Source organism: Cydia pomonella, chromosome 5 (genome assembly GCF_033807575.1).
Source record: "Cydia pomonella isolate Wapato2018A chromosome 5, ilCydPomo1, whole genome shotgun sequence".
Lineage (NCBI taxonomy): Eukaryota > Metazoa > Arthropoda > Insecta > Lepidoptera > Tortricidae > Cydia > Cydia pomonella.
In genome coordinates, this window is record NC_084707.1 from 22,597,231 (window position 1) to 22,615,346 (window position 18,116).

At 38.3% G+C, this 18,116-nt stretch overlaps 1 protein-coding gene across 2 annotated transcripts in view; it reads right to left on the minus strand.

Moving 5' to 3' along the window:
• Positions 1 to 18,116, minus strand: part of LOC133518109 (leucine-rich repeat neuronal protein 1-like) — a 361,984-nt gene that overhangs the window by 197,286 nt on the left and 146,582 nt on the right. For both annotated transcript variants that reach the window (XM_061851695.1, XM_061851694.1), the window contains one exon: positions 7,679 to 7,729. In XM_061851695.1, coding sequence (XP_061707679.1) covers positions 7,679 to 7,714 — 36 coding nt within the window. In that variant the 5' untranslated portion in view covers positions 7,715 to 7,729. The remainder of the gene's footprint in view (positions 1 to 7,678; positions 7,730 to 18,116) is intronic.

Genomic DNA, 18,116 nt, shown 5'->3' on the forward strand with positions numbered 1-18,116 from the left:
TTTGCAGAGCAAAAAGTGAGATGGACCTGTCACATCACCAGAGGGATTTTAAACAACTTGATTCAAATAGGCAAAGCCCGAAGAAAATGGCGTGCGCGTGGAATTATATCAAATAGTGCGTCGCAAGAAATTTAAGAAACGGAAGGAAAAGTAGGCTAGTGAAAGTCGTATTTAATTTTAATGATTTCTATAGTAATCCAAATCCTTATTTAATGCATGCTAATTATAAGATGTAATGTTTTGAAAAGATGTGTCCCGCCGAGTTTCTTGCCGGTCCATATTGGGATACCCTCCAATTGAGGGGGGGTTTAAATCTTCTCGTTTCAGAAGTGTAGTGTTAGAGCCGGTGTAGCTTTATTTGACGTTCATAAGCGCATTGTAATATGCCTTCTTGAATAATAAAATATCTTTATCTTTATAGTAGAAACGCTTACCGGTTGTCACTTAAACCACGCTCGAATAAAATAGCTGCATCGTGCATTCACGAATGTGATTTTATACAGGTGCATTGAATCCAGGCATTACGTATGTACATAGCTTAAGGCTCTCGCGCAAAAATAAACACTCTGTTTATTCGCTGTTGCCCATGAATACGAATGGTGTGTTTTTTTTATAAGTTTAAAAATAAAATGAACAATAACATGTTCATTTGCCAAACAAAAAAGGTTTTAAGCTCTTAAAAAACAAAACTGGACAAGTGCGAGTTGAACTCGTCTACCGAGGGTTCCGTACAAATTTAACTTTTTTGTAATAAATTTATAGTTTTCAGATTTTCCTCTGTACTTGTATAAGACGATATTACATGCTTAATTTTATAGTTCTAGGGCAGCGGGAAGTACCCTATATTTTGAGTGCCTTGAGAGTGTCTAAAATGTACTTTTTTGCGGTAGTTTTATATGTTAACTTTGAAGTTTTTTGTTCACAGCTTCAACGAACTGTAGACTTGAGTATATGGTTTAAATTTCAACTCGATATCTTCACGCGTTCCCGAGACACAGGGTCCTGACAGGCACACAAACGGAAGGACGGACGGAGTGAACCTATAAGGGTTCCGATTTTTTCCTTTTGAGTTATTTACGAACCCGTAAAGTATTTATTTATTTATTTATTTATATTTATTCCTTAAATTAACACTTACAGTCAAGCTACACATGTTAAAAGGAGTGACATTATATACGCATTGATACTAACAATTTACTTACTGCTAACTATACATTGATTGAGCTGGTCGTCGTTATTGACTCTAGATATCGGCTACTAACTGCCAAAAAACTAGCTTCAGTGCATTGGAATATATCTAGTTTGCTGTCGCTGTCCAATATATCATTCAAGAGAGACAATGCGCGGTGCAGCGGTGAGTGAGATAATGCCCGGGTCCGCGCCGCCGGGACTGCGAACAGTGCGCGGCGACGAGGGCGCAGTTGAATACTGCTGTGGACAGGTACTCGAAGCGGAACCAATGCTAGCAACTGAGGGTTATGTATTTGGCCACGAATCAGGAGATAAAAATATTTTACTAGTGCCACATTTCTTCTGGTCTCAAGAGTGGTGTAGTTAACCATTCCGAGAATATACAGACTAGGGTACATGTGAGGATAGTAACCATAAAGTTTATTATATAGATGACGGATGAATGATTTTTGGACCCTCTCCAACATAAGTGTGTACTGTTGTTCATGGGGACTCCAAATTATCGCATTCGTCTCAAGTCGGCTTCGTACATACGCGTTGTACAGCATTCTGAGTGCACTCTGACTCTGAGCATTGAAAGATTTTGACTGGCGGATTACAAACCCTAAGCATTTTCTTGCAGCCTTACATGCGCTGACAATGTGGTCATTGAATGTGAGCTGTTGATCGAATATTGTGCCAAGATCACGAACAGATGTAACTTGCTGCAGATTATTATTTTCAATTACGTAATTAAATTGATGAGGATGGCGAGCACGGGTGTATGACATAACCGAACATTTTTTTACGTTTAGAGACAATTTGTTTTCGACACTCCAAGCACAGACGCTGTCAATGTCTTCTTGCAACTTTACACAATCCTCCTGGTCACCAACCTGTTTGACTAATTTTAGGTCGTCAGCAAACATTAAGCAAGTGGAGCTCCTTATATTTGCTGGCAGATCATTAACTAAGACCAGAAAAAGGAGAGGACCCAAGTTACTACCTTGACCTATTCCTGATAGTACTGGGTACAGATTAGACCTACATTGGCCATATTGGACGTACTGCTGCCTCTTTGATAAGTAAGAGGCTAAGAATGATAAGAGTTGATAGGAAAATCCAGCTAAAGCCATTTTTCCAAGTAGTATGTCGATATTAACTGTGTCAAAGGCTTTTCGATAATCTAAATAAACAACATCGACCTGTTTTCCATCATCTAGGCTATTGGCAATTATGGTTGTTGAGTTTATAAGATTTGATGAGGTCGAGCGCTTTGATACAAACCCATGCTGCTCATCACAAAACCAGCCTTTGAGCTGCTGATTTATGTGTGAGTAGAGGATACTTTCGAAAATTTTCCCAAATATAGATAACACCGCAATAGGCCTGTAGTTTTGAATGTCTGTTTTTGAACCTGTCTTGTGTATCGGCAGCACTTTTGTTATTTTCCAGGCTGAGGGAAATGTTTTTGAATCTAGAGCGAGGTTAAGTATTACATGTAAAGGCCGAACAAATACTTCTCGACAGTCCTTTACTATAAACTGAGGTATCCCATCAGGACCTTGAGTGTGCTTAGAGAGCAAGCGTGCTATTGCTTTGCGAACATCATCCTCACTAATGTTATCAATAGTTACATGGCGATGGGTTTCTTGGACACCACGTGCAGTTGCGTACGCTTGTGCGACAGATGCATCTAGGTTTGGAGGGGTTTGTAAATAAATATTTTTGAATAAGTCGGCAAACGAATCGGCAACTTCTTTTGGGGACAAGTTTGCAAAAGTTGCTGGTTGGTTAGACATCCTGTTTCGTTTGACGAATGTCCAGAATGAGGATGGGTTCTTTGCTATATTTGATTGGAGAGCCTCAAGGAACGATTTCTGGCATTCTTCGGATTTGGACAGTACTAATTTCCTGTAGTATGAAAAGAATGCATAATCGAGCTGGCTTCCTGTTTGTTTATAAATTTTATGGTGTTTGTTTTTTGATTTATTTAGTTGGATTAGTTCACTGGTAAACCAATCGGGGTAGGTTTTTCTATTTTTTGCGACCTTTTTGAGTGGGACACATTCTGAGATTATTGAATCCAATATTAAGTAGAATTTTTTTACACATTCATCAGCGGCATTACAAGTAACTAAAGGGGACCAATCAGCGTTATAAAGCCTATTATAGAGCAGGGGAAAGTTTGCTTTTCTATAGTTGCGCGGTAAACTTGGCGCGTCAGAATCATCATTGTTTGAGCTGACCGTCGCATTGGCAAATAAAGTGCTGCACAATATGGTTATATCAAGAGGTAAGTGGTGTTTCTCTGAGGATACAAGTCCAGCGACAGCTTCTGTAATCGTCGCTTCTTTTACAGCTCGATTAATCAGGACTAGATCTAATAGGCGATCTAGGCTATTTAAAACACTATTCTTTTGGCTTATATTACAATATGTTAATAGTAGCTCAAAATCCTTACGTATTACAGGTGTAGTAGAGTACAAATTAAAATCACCTAGAATAATAACCGGCAAAGAATGTTCACAGGTAATGCGTTCTATACAGTTAAAAACAGAGTAGTACCGTGATGGTTGAACGTTGGGTGCAAGATAGACTACACAGATAATAAAACGAAGGTGATTTTTTATAACTTGAGCACAGACGAGTTCATCTTCCGGTTCCGCACCACAATCCAGCGGCTGGAGTTTAAAAGGTGAGCGTGCAGCTAACAACACGCCGCCGCCACCGCGTCCGGGACGATCGGCTCGCAGCACGGTATAATCGGGAGGAAGCAATTCAGAGTCATGGACTGTATCATCCAGCCTTGATTCTGTTACTGCAATTACATCACTGTGAAATGTGATAAGCGTGTTTTTGACAACAGTTAGTTTGCCTTTTAAGCCTCTTACATTTTGATAAAACAAATTAACTCTCCGTGGTTTTGGTATTTTCGGAACGAAAAAACGTTCTCCTGCGATTCTTTTTTTTCGGCTTATACGCATACCATTCTTGTATTATAGTATCTTTTGGCCAATTATCCGGTGTCATGAAGAAATCAAAATCAGCATGTGGCACGGATACAATGAAGCAGGTATGTCGAGTATGCAACTGGTCAGGCTTCTTCACGCCGTAGGAGTTGCACGGGCGCTTTTTATTTAGATACGCCAAAACATTCCGCTCGGTTGTATCAGGATGGAAGTTCCAGGCATGTATGTGTTTTAGGGGTTCCATGATTTTCAGGTCGGAGTCCACGTCTCCCGTAGCTCGGATAACAGAACGACGGTGGTAACTGTGATCATGTTTCTTCGTTTCGATAGATTTCTTTACTTGATTATCGGACTGGCCGATGGGTTTAACGCGGTTTTGAGGCTCTTGCCCATGGTTTACATGAGGTATTAAAGAGTACTCCCGGATTACTGGAGTAAGGTTGTCGGGATCATCTGGTGAAACGATGTTCTCAATATTATCCTCAATATTTGAGTAGGAACATGAGTGCTCAGTTTCCAGCTTGCTCATGCGGTTTTTGAGCATTGCTATCTCATTATTCAAGTGTGCGATCTTTCCACGTGTGTCTTCAATACTATGTGTATGGCTAGTAGTTGTATGCAGTATGTTATCTGCTTGGGCTTTGGTGTAACCAGTATCTTCTCTAATGGCATCAATATCAGTTTTTAAACCGTTATATTTTTGGTATAAATCATTAACGTTAGTTTTCATATTATCAAAGAGGGTAGTAAACTTTTGATCATGCTGTTCTAGTTTTGAGGTGATGTCAGAGCGGAAGCTTCTCAGTTCGATGAGGATGGTTTCAGAAAGGATACTTGTTTGTGGTCCGGTTACAGATTCACCGTGTTGATTAGTTATATTTAGTGCTATGTTATTTCGGTTGCTTATTTGATTACTCTTATTATGACTGGTTGCTATTGCTGACAAGTTCTCTAAACTGGTTTCGCCCAGGCAGGAGACATTACTGTCATCTAACGACATATTTGCGTCTTTTATCGACTGTTGTCTCAACCATGCTGGAGACGCAGGTGTGTTGTCATCACGGGGTCCGCGGGCGGTGGCCGCGCACGGGGGACATTTCCAGTAGTTTTTCAGTTCATTGCCATGTTCTCTAACAAACGCTGTGGTAAAGTTAAAGCATGCGAAGTGATAAGATGTTTGACAGAGGGAGCAACTCAATAATTCCCCCCGTTCGATTTTCCTCTTACACTCAGAACAGATCATTTTGGGATTTTCTTATATTATTCATGTACGGTGCGGTACTACGGACTATCTTCGCTATATATAGCTATCTTCGTAAACGCACAATAACTTGAAAGCAGCTTCGCTCTATTTTGATATGGCAATACTCGCAGTGCCTGTCAGATCAGCACGCTGTCACTGTCAGTCTTAACTCCAATCAGCTGTTAGCAGTACCGTTATTTATATGGTGATTTGTGTTGTGAAAGAATGGTTGTGGTTCAAAAACAGTGAATTAACGGTCAAATGGATCTTCTTACCGTTCTGTTCAGTGTCCAGTGCGCGCCTGTTGGAATGTTTGACACTTTAATTCCATGGTAGGTACTTCAGAGCACTCCTTCCACACAAATTCTTCTTGTTTCTCGAGTTTTATATGTAATTTTGATAAAATAAATTGACGGAGCTCATGTATGCAATGTTTACTTGGCTCGGGTTGCCAGCCCTCCTTCAGTATACATTGGAATGAATTTTATCCAAGTTTTTGGATGTCTTTTTTTTAACGTGGCCAACGTTTTATCCTATCTGACATTCTTGCCGGTATTTGTATAATAGCCAAAAGAAAAAAAATATGTTTTGTTTTCTGCGTTGAATCTCAACACCATTAGCGCACAGTGACTTATCCCGTTAATTCGCACATAGCTAATATTCGTTCGCTACGGTGTTGGCATAACTTTTCCTGCACAATACAGCTTATTACAAACCTTTGTTACATTTATTATGTAAATGTATCGTGGTTATATTTTCCCCCGATTTGCGTCGCTCGTGTCCGGAGCGAAAGGGCCGCGGCGCTGAGTCGCACGCGCAGGTCATAGTCAACCACCTGAGGGCTTACCGCGTATAACGAAAATCGAAATTTATCGTAACACACGAACAAATAAGAGCCATTGACATTTATATCTAAGGACGGGCCTTATAGACAATAAGAATGGGGCCAGTACAACGGTGTCACGCACACGAATTCGAGCCAATCGTGCAGTCTAACGCCGCAACGCGATTGGTTGATGAGTTAGCACCACGCGCGCGATTGTTCGCAACTAGTTCCGTTAGATTGCACAATTGGCTCGGATTCGTGAGTGACACAACTGAACTAGCACCATTCTTAGTGTCCGTAAGGCCCGTCCTTAGATATATATGTCAAATAACAGCGATATTTAAGCAAATAACGAAATATCGTTTTTCGACAGAGGCAGCTCGATTGGGGCAACCAATGTCGCTTTGACGTTAGAAATATCGTATCTTATTGACATCACAGCGGAATCGAAATAAACGTCAATTTTGACGTGTCGTTTAGTTATCGATCTTTTAAAGATCTTTCCAAGATCTTAAACGTGTCCTAATCATTCTTCGAATCGGGCCGCTAGACCTTATTATATGGTTTAAGACATTTATTATCTCATAAAGAATTTTCAAAATTCGCTTATCTCTTATTATCAAAGGCATTAGTAGGTACATTAGAAACTGTGACCGCTATATATTTGTTGACTGCATGTGTCCGAAGAGGCAAACAGCAGTGGCAGCATGGTTCCATTTTTATCACTTGTTACTATTCCTGTCACTTTCGCACTTAAATACTTGTTAGAACGTGATAGGCATGGTGACAAATGATAAAGAGCCAACCATCTTAGCCCTACAGACCGTGTTTACCACTGCAAATTGAACCTGGAGCTCGACACACTGGCCAAACAAAAATGGTGGTATTCAGTATGAGTTCCATTTGTTATTAGTACGTTATTCGTATGAACTAGTGCAATACGATGTTGCAAATACTGATAATCGAGCAGCAAAACTTTGAAGTTTGTGGCAGAGAAAAAAAACTATAGTTAAATGAAAACTGCACGGGAATAAGTTAGTGTTCTCTCTGTCACACCTACCTACGGCGGGTAAGTGTGACTAGCACACATGTACATGTACAGGTGTTAAAGGGTTGGCAATGCGCATGTAACACCTCTGGAGGCGTCCATAAGCTACGGTGACTGCTTAACATCACGTAGGTCGTAAGCTTGTTTGCCATCGACGTAGTATAAAAAAAGAACATAGGTTTTCATGATCTAGTAATGCGGAAAACGGCGGCCATACTTTACAATTATGTCGGAGGGGTGCTGACTTGCAACGAGTGTGGTCGTACATTTGCTGCAAAAATTGGCTATATCAGTCACCTGAGAGCGCACCAGCGACGCTCTCAGCAGTAGAACGCAGTCGCTGTGGTCGAAAACGGCTAGATGATGATGAATGCGGAAAATGATAATTTTCTGCGCAAATTCAGAATTGTTTTTCTCACCTCGCAAAGCCTCGGGTCCTGATTTCTCGTCATCATGTCCGGGGTAGCGATCTGTAACAAGAAACAAGAAAATTAACTATAAAATATTAATATCAATTCTCATAAATTAAAATTATCGTAATAACAAATTACCAGGCAGATTATGCGGGCTTTTTATCGGTCATAAAAGTTAAATGTTAATTGACAGTAAATTAAATGCGTTTTATTTAATTTTGAAATCGTGTTTCCGTAGTAATTAATATTTATGATAGGGTTGTGTGATGTCATTTATAACACGGGCTTTCTACATAATCTCACGCCTATATGTACTTATAGGAGATAAATATGTTGTAGGAAGAGTGATGAATGTAAGATTAATTCATTGGGAAATGATTGGAATGTGTATGTAAAATAATCTTAAGTAGAGTTTTTTTTCCTTTAAGTGATATCAACAGATTTGATAACAAAATATCAGGTAGTGTTAACTAATTATATTGTGTATCGATTCACATAGAGTTGTACCAAATAACGATTTCTCTGCAATTACTTACATACTTGCATATCGGGCGAACCCGATGCCGCAACGAATGTATTTTTAGGGTTCTGTACCCAAGGGGTAAAACGGGACCCTATTACTAAGACTCTGCTGTCCGTCCATCTGTCCATCTGTCACCAGGCTGTATCTCATGAACCGTGATAGTTAGACAGTTGAAATTTTCATAGATGGTGTATTTCTGTTGTCGCTATAACAACAAATACTAAATAGTACCTCGGTGGGCGAGTCCGACTCGCACTTGTCCGTTTTTTTAACTTTTCGTCTGTGAGAGAGAAATTTCCAAATACCTTCTTACAAAAATAAGTTCAGACCCCATTTTGCTTAAGTTAAATATGTATGTATCCATGCGTTACACTTTTAAAAGAAAATGTTTAATCATGCTAGGGTCACCAACTATAACCAAAGTCTAAAATTAGGCTTCATCGCACCCTCCTCAACCGCCATCCATCTCTGTCCTCATTTCTTAAGCCTGTTCAATTCCTAACACGCACCATCCCACTCTAAAGCCCTAAATTTATGATCTTACTTTTTCCCTCCTTCGCAGATCACGTGACAATACACATGCCCTCAAACTTTAGGGTCAGCTCGACCGTTTCCTGACCATTACGACGGTCCACCGCACATTCTTCGCAACTAGAACTTCGCACGCAACCCTACACAAAACATTTTGTGACGAACTATCCCGAAAGGGTATTTATGGCAGCGGGTCCTTACGCCATTATTGACGATTGTTCAACGTAAAAGGTAAGTTTAACGACGTAAGCGACTATGGCAGGAAAGCTTATTTTCTTTGAACAATGCATTAAGCAAACTTAAAGGGTATTTCTTTATACAACTGAACTGTTAAGTACAAGTATTTCATCCTTAAAATGTTGTATACAGGCTGTCCCTAACATCTAGCATCTAGAAATCACTCACTCCATACATCGGTTTGATAAAACGTATTAGGTTTAACCTCAATTAAAGCTGTGCTTAAAGTGTAATACTTATTAAGCCTAAATCTTTTAGAGAAAAATGTAAGATCTCTTTAATAATGCAACCTAATTAAATAACATATCAACTCTGAAATGACCTATAGTTTGACATTATTTAGATTTTGATAAAACAATTATAAATATTTTCATTTATGCATATTACTTCAAAAATAGTAACGCTTTCTTGAACAGTAAGGTGCATTGGGATAAGTTCGAAGGTGGGGTAATTTCGAAAATCGCAGTTATCTACTAAACCAGAACGCTTAATACTTTGGCAACACTCACGGTATTGCAATACTTACCAAGGTTGCTTATTGATACTACTGTAAACGGTCAATATTTACAATTTTAAAAATTATCACGTTTTCGAAGTTATCCCAACGCACTTGGGATTATTTTGTCCATGGTCTCAGGTCACCCTGTATGTACAAAAGTTAAGCTACACTACGCCTTTAAACATGGGCCTGAGTTGGCATTCACTGGAGATTCGATGATTCCAGCAATTAGTGACCCTGTCTGTTATTCCCTACTATATAAAACCGGACAAGTGCGAGTCGGACTCGCCCACCGAGGGTTCCGTACTTTTCAGTATTTGATGTTATAACGGCAACAGAAATACATAATCTGTGAAAATTTCAACTGTCTAACTACCTATAACGGTTCATGAGATACAGGCTGGTGACAGACGGATAGACGGACGGACAGCGGAGTCATAGTAGGGCCCCGTTTTATCTTTTGGGTACGGGACACTAAAAACCCAGTATTACTTGGTCTCCCATCACTCTAAAATTGTAATTCTAAAGCCCAACTCTATAGTTTTAATTTTTGGACTATTCGCAAAGCTCGCATTTATGGTCCAAAATAACTCAAATGTCTTTTCAGGTGTGACTTTAAATGACGAAGTGCTAAGGATTTTTTGTATTATAGTGTAAATGGAATACATAAATCAGTCAAAACAATATTCGATCGTAGTTGTACTCGTACTAGGTACTACTGGACTTTGCATGGTTTTCCGGTAGTTCTAAAAATCCGGTTTGAAGGACCAAACTTGAAAAAAAAAAACATGAGGCGAAAAATTTGGCTATGGGAATAAGCTCTGGCAACTGTTTGTCAAAAACAGACCAACAGACCAAGATGGCCGTTCTAAATTATATTAGTCTCGTAATGCTTAAAGTTTCGGGCGGTCACTGAGGTCTGAATCTGATGGTGTGGGCCTTTCTTGTTTATGTAAGTTTAATGGTGTGACGTTATATTGTTATTTAAGTGTAGTTCTAAGTTATAAAGTAAACTTAAAAGATAATCTTGATACTTGTGTCCACTCAACTACACTGCACTGCACTTCCTACCTTTTGTAACGAAACACTAAACTCGACAATTTAATCATTTATGCCATGTTTATGCCTTTTTTTGACATGGAAAACAGAGTCGATCGGACAAATCCGGTCCTACCGCGAACCACGTTCGACGTGTCGCCTCCCTGTCACACTTACGTACCTACAAATTTACAAGTGCGACAGAGAGGCAACACGTCGAACGTGGTTCGCGGTAGGCCCTCTGTTTCTCTTTGCCCAGAGAAACCATGCTCATGCCAAAACCAAATTTACCTTATAAGGGGTTGTAGAAAAATCTTAATAGCGTGAAGTAGCCCATGGAACAGCGACATCTACTGTGGAATTGGGCAACTATAAAAACTAAACATTACATTTAACAACTTGACTGTTATTCAATAAAATAATATTAAATACGGGAGTCCTAAAGAATTTTGTTTTCTTATTGTTGGATTTAAGCTTTTACCCAAGAAGGTAATATCACAGCCTGTACGTTGTTCATCAAATTTTATTATTTATTAAATATCAATATTCTTGGGATAACAGGAGATTACGTTTTAGTAGAAAAGGCAAAGTCACTGAGGTAGCGCAAAAATATCGAGTACGTCTCAGTTTATTTCTAGAAAAGCTTTATTATTATACGAGTATATGTATGTCTACAGTTTTTAAATGGAGTTGTTGTAGGGGAAAATGTCCCTGAATTACGGCCACATTATAGGAGTTTCAAGTGTCTATAGTGTCAATGAGTCTTGATTCGAACAACGAGAAACGATTCGAATAAAGAATCTTTAATTTTAATTGGAATTGTGACATGTAGGCCAAGCAACAAGAAGGTATAGAGGGAAATGCTGGGAACACAATTTTTGGCTCCGAAACTTTGTTTGGACTAGTTAGGAGGCGAACATATCAAAAGTCCCCGGCCGTAACCCTTGAGCCGTGGGAGAGAGCGGTTTGAAGGTCCCATTTTTCGGTTTTTCATTTATATCGGACTCGGGTACGTCCTTAAACTGCGTCCACAAGAGAGATATGGGTATTGTGAATGGGGAAGTACCTCCACCTTACAGAAAATCGCAGCCAAATAACACTAGACCCTACTCATAGTCTTGTGTTCCTGCCGGTGAGTAAGGTTGCCAGAGCTCAACGAGGGGGGGGAGGGGGTTAGGGTCGGCAACGCGCATGTAACTCCTCTGGAGTTGCAGGCGTACATAGGCTACGGATACTGCTTACCATCAGGCGGGCCGTATGCTTGTTTGCCACCGACATAGTATAAAAAAAAAAGAATTTTTTGAGTAGAATTGAATTGAACAAGTAATTACCATATACTTTGAATCAAGCGTTACTTTGCGGAAATCCATAGTAATTAATCAAAGAAATATTAAATGAAGTAGAATACCGTTTCTAAATGACTATCTTTAGACTTCCTTCAGAGACTTCTCTTTAGGGCGAACCGACATTAATAACAACTGTAACAATAACAATGTTAACCACATGTTATGTTGATGTTTACGTGATGTGCTAATCATCTGCGTAGCATCAATCAGGGCACATGTTGCGTTACTTAACATAAATTATTAATGATGTGCGCAGCCTTCGATGTAATACTGATTTATTAGCTGAATATACCTAGTATCATTATTACCTACCAATTTATGTATGTGAAATAAAAATTGAAAATAAGTTTTGACAACATGTTTTGTTAATAAAGAAACTAGTCACGGGGGACAGTAGGATTTACTTTAAAATTATACATAAAGATGTCTGACACAATGAAAAATGTAACTGTGATCAACTCTAATCAACGTGGGGTTCAAACCCATAACTATGGATTACCGGTGCATCGTGCAGAAGCGTGTGAAGTGCGAATCTTTCCATTACTTCATTCAAGGTCGTAATTTCGAGCCTTGCCCAAAGCGTTGAATTTTTCAAATTTTCTATTAATATAAAAAATTCTAGTATCACTCCGAAGCGTTGAATTTTCCAATTTTTCCATTAATATAAAATATTCTAGTATCACTCCGAAGCGTTGAACTTTTTCAATATATTTCCATACATGCAAAAAAATGTAGTGTCACTAATCATACCGACCGCGTGTAATTTTTAAATTTTTTTTATTAATAAAATATTCTAGTATCACTCCGAAGCAGTGATTTTTTCGATTTTTCAATGAATATAAAAATTCTCGTATCACTCACAGACGTATCTGCTTAATTAAAATTAGATGTGTATATTTTGATTAAAAGATTTACAACCGGGGGCTACTTAATGTATGTAGAAGGGACAAACTTAATAGTTAATAGGCGATAGTTTGTTATCGTTTCAAGATCTTACAATGGGGAAATACAGGCTAATAAACCGCTATCTTTCTGTTTCACTGCTTCTTATTGGGGTAGCAATTTTATAGCCTGCATTTTCCCTGTGAGTCTGTTTGGCGATAACAAACACCCTGATAATAAGGGATCTCCTGGATTTGGGTGAAGTTATCCTGCCATCTCCTTCTATAGCGATATTGAGTCACCAAAGTTTTGCCTAAAGGGTTCAAAGGATTGCTAAAAATATAATAATCATCCGTGCATGGATAAAGTTCAATTCGTGAATACGTCCCAAAACAAATTAAAAGATTGGCCAAGGATCTTTATCCCAGGAAATCTCGAAAGCACTATTCAGAAGTGCACGGGCATGGTAAAGCGACATCTATCTACGTGGGAAACTAACAAAACAAACAACTTGCAACAGTGCATGTTTAGCAACTTTTTAAGCTTACTGGTTTTGCCGATAAGCAAAGATTTGCCCTATATTGTTAGCTACATGTTAATTACTCTGGTCATAATTCACCGACCGTCCATAAGTTGAGCCCGACCTCATTAGGGGGCATAAAGCGCGCAATATAAAAGAGTGACGCAGCTCTTCCGCTCATTCAACGCATGCGCTCAACTCGTTCACTGAGCGAATGGGTGAATGGATTCGCGTTTCGATTAGTGTTGATGGATGGTTGCGGAACGAGCTCTTTGATTGGTTTGGGTGTTTTTGGGGATTTTTACGTTTAATTTAAAGGGATGACTGGATGAAGAATATTTTAACGGAATAAAGGATATTCAACTTTAGTTTTAAAAATATTTTAAAAAATCACTGATATTTGCTGCTCTGGGAAGGCATTATTTTTATGTTACTAGGTAAAAGTAATATTGATTGTTTTAACATATTTACATATATTTTTCTAAACTACGACTAAAACTAAATCCACAACGCAGGTTTCTTCCAAAGTGCACAAATAACTTAAACTTAGGAGAAGTTTAACAATCGAGTTGAATCTTAATTATCTTAGGTTAGGCATCACTGTAAACAAATAGTGTACAAGTAAAGAGAAAAAGCCTTGAATAATCAAAACATTAACATATCGCAGGCCCAAGGCAGTACTCACTTTATCATAATTTCTCATCTTTTCAACACAGCGCAGCGTGCATGTTTTCACTAAAGACTAGAAATTAATATCAACTAAATACTTAATGTTTTCCTGAACAAAATGCTGCCTTGATGCCTAAATAATGTAGTGCACAATCGTTTGTCATGCCGGTGTGCATAAATTATTCACAAATGTAGACAATTTGCTAAGTGAAGTTAAAAAACCTCTCCATATTCCGTTCCACGCATACAAATAGCCGGCTTTAGACGTCGTTTTTTGTTGCCACACATAAAAACACTGAAGACCTAAATGAGTGAACGTAATTATTTACCCTGAACGGGTTTACTGCGTCGGCGGATATGTCATTCATTCACTCTCTTATGTACGAGACCTTATACATTTTCTGTCATCGCCGATGTATGCCTTAAAGCGTAAAGTATAATGTTCAAATTTGCTTGTGTGGTTTTTGCATACTCTTGCTAAGATATGCGCTTTTGTTTTTGTTCATCGCGGCTTTCATTCATACTTTTATAGGTGAAACTAATTCTTTAATAAGGCCTAAAACTCTCGCTTTATAATTTATTATCGTCAGGAGGCTTTCATGCCGTTCTGAATGGAATTTCCCCAAGTAATACAACGTTGTAAATAATGAGAATTTATGTTAGATCTAAAAATAAAGAGCCTCGCAATAATGTTCCCCAAATGAGATACTTTCGTAAGCGTAACGTATTAAGAATAAAATGGAAAAAAGTAAAAGTTATTACACGGAGTTAACGAATTTTCATCCAAAAACACATTTGTATTAAAAACGTTCCAAAACCAAAATCCCTTTGATGTTCATTCGAATTTTAATTGGGACCGGCCGGAGTTCTCACGGAGTAATTGAAACGTTTAAAAATAAAACAACGAGCGAAACAAGTCTTATTACAGGCCGGTGGACATGAATGCCATTTAATTTATACGCCGGGGAAAAGAAAACATGACGGCGGGTGTTCGAAATTTGAATTTAGTGGCGAGTCAGTCGCCAGGTGGCGCGACGGAACGTCTGCCGCGGCGGTGCGCTGCATGTGGTGGAGGTTGCGAGTGTATGGCGTTCTTTTTTTCAAGACAAAGGTCATTCGCTATCAGAATGTTTGTTTTATTTGTGGTAGTCTGTACGAGTAATTTATGTAAGTCAGACAGCCATCCATGTCACTAAAACGTAAAAAATTGAATATAGTAGGGGATTGCCAGTTAAGAAATCGGGTAAGTTGGGCAATCGAAACAGGAAAATTAGGAAATTGTACGAGTGAAATAACAATATCAAATTGTGAAGAGAGGTTATTGAGAGAATATATGGCCCCCTTAAATCATTACAAATTGAGTTAAAAAGCCAAATTATTTCATTTACAATATCCTTTCTATATGTAAGTTTAGTCGGTATTATTAATTGTATGGTAAGATTATCTACGCTATAAATATACTTTTTTTACCTCCTGTTTTGTAATAAGTAGCATCGCTTCCGCCTTATCCCTTACATCTATACGTCAACTTGTCAGTGGTATACGCCCCGTATTCGAACCACTTACAAAACATATATTTACTACCAGTATAAAAACAGCACCTAGAAACCCGTTATAACTACCCGTGACCAGGTATCACAATTAACTGGTTTTTCTAAAGAGATGTGTTGGAAGCGATGGAGATACGAGTCCAGATCGAGATAAAACGAGAAAGATGATGAGTGGCACTCCAATGTCTCCAACATAAAGAATGGTCCGCGTACCGCTTTCTATGGACAGGAAAAATATTGTTGTTACATTCCTACTTCATAAATCAGGCGGATGATTTTGATCGGTACTTTAAATATTATGATAAAGTTTTAAATGTGGAATCGGTCTTACGCTTACCAGCTTGAAATGAAATGTTTCATAATTTGATAGTAAAGGTATGCGCGCAGGTACAGTCGCCATCAGATATATCGGAGCGACCAAGGTGCTCACAAATATCTGAACACGCCTCTTTTGTCAAGCCGTTAGAGTGCGAGTTCAGATATTTTTGAGCACCTCGGCAGCTCTACTTGACTGAGGCTCTAAGTATGTTTTTAGTAATAAACCAAAATTCCGCACTGAAATCCACTAGGAGTGGCTAATATGCATACATAATAGTGTATTAATAGGGGCCCATTTCTCGAAAGATATTAGTCTAATATTATTAGTTTGGTTTCATGACCACCCATATAATTAAACAGTTCGTGGACTAATAATATTAGTCTAATATCGTTTGAGAAATAGGCCCTAGGTGTATTGCTAATATTAATAAAGTAACCATCGGTGAGATTTATGTCGTGAATTTAGTTGATAACTGAACATAATACTTGTAAGTATTACAAATCCATAAAATACACTAATAAAATTGTCATATAAGCAAGTGAAAATTATTCATATATGTTATTATTCACTTCATACGTCCATTTGTAATCTACATCAAGTATTCATATATCAACGCGTACTACGCGCAAACAGCCTTTTATAGAACCAACCAGAATTAGATACATTTTCACTTATTGACATTAACATAAATCTGTGGGCGCTACACGAGGATTATAAAATTATTCAAACGCGTGTAATCTCCTCATAAATAAGGCCCAGTTAACATTGAGGTGTTGGTAACGCGTGTACGAGTTGAGAATTAGTTTCTGAAAGTTTGGGAAGCGATAGCGGCACCAATCACGTAAGTGATGATTATGTGGGTAGTCATTCGTCCTAAAAATGTACGATACGACATTATGTTTTGAATAACTCACGGCTTGATTGACAAGTGTTTCAGTTAGTGATTAAACTCAGTGAGATCAATACGGATAAGTGTTTAATATTTAGTGTGTAAATATTTTCGGAAATAATTGCTCTGAAAGAACCCTCAGCACAACCCCTTCCCTCGAGGGCTTTTAGCAAGTAGGAAATATTGTATGAACTCGCAATGTGCACAGGCCAGTACAGTCCGGTACCTTTATAAAAAAAATATTAAGAAGGTTTTTTTTCAATTTTAGTACAATATTGCTACTACGCAGCAAAATGAGCGCGTTATTGCGCCTTCCATTGAATGTTTTAATTGTTAGAGGTTTTTAGGTTGCATTATCGCATTTTTTGAGAAAAGCACTCCCTAGGTACATACATACTTCGGCGGCCGGGGTAAATAGGAATTATAAATCTTGTGTTAACTTGCGGAAATTTTTATAAAAACGTAAAAGCCTACGAAAAAAATACATTTGCGTACTATAATTGTAATTTAGTATCTTGCCTATCAAACTTACAACTAACTACAACTAACTATAAAACTAAACAAGCAATAACTAGATACAATTAAAATATTAAAAATAAAAAAATAAACTAAATATAAAAAACTTCCCCAAAATCACCCGCCTCCGGAAAACTCCCCAAAATGCTAGCGACAGCGATCTTGTGTTTATAATAGTATATTATTGCAGAGGCCGGGAAAGGGCAATTCGTGGATGAGTTACGATTTTGTAAGTAAACGAATCCACGAATTGCTGTTCCTGCCGAGGCATATATAGTGCTTTTCTCCAAACATGCGAGGAAATCAGGTAAAATAATCATAATTTAAACATCAACCAGCACTCAAATCGAACCTTCACATCAAAGACGTCAAAAACAATTTCCCTCTTTAACGTTTTGAACGCCACGCCTATCGTACGCGGCGCGTAATCGTGAACCTTGTCGGTACGCATGAAGGTTGATGTTGAGACGTACCTGCGCGCGTCATATGACGTCTTTGGCGGTCAAAAGGTTAATTATTTTTTAAAGGTTAAAGGCTCAACTATTCTGCCATTCAGTACCAATATAATTGTGCAATATAAGCTGTATTTGTACGCATGAGATCCTTAAACAAATATAAAAGGTATATCTTTCTCTTTGATTTTATTAAGCAGTATTCACACGATCATACACGACAGTCTTACACTACTCTATTCTATAGCTTGGAATGATGCTGACCGGGTCGTGTAGATGCGGCCCGCGGCTATATTAATTGGCTGTTTGCGTTTTTCTTAGTAGATACATGTTTTTAAAAAGTAAAAAACAATACAGTAATAACTTTCCCGTCCGCTAAAACACGACTATAATGGTTTGATTTTTTTTTTATTTGAGTTTGACCTTAACGAAGAACTTCCCGTACTATTTTTGCTACATTAAGGTGAACATTT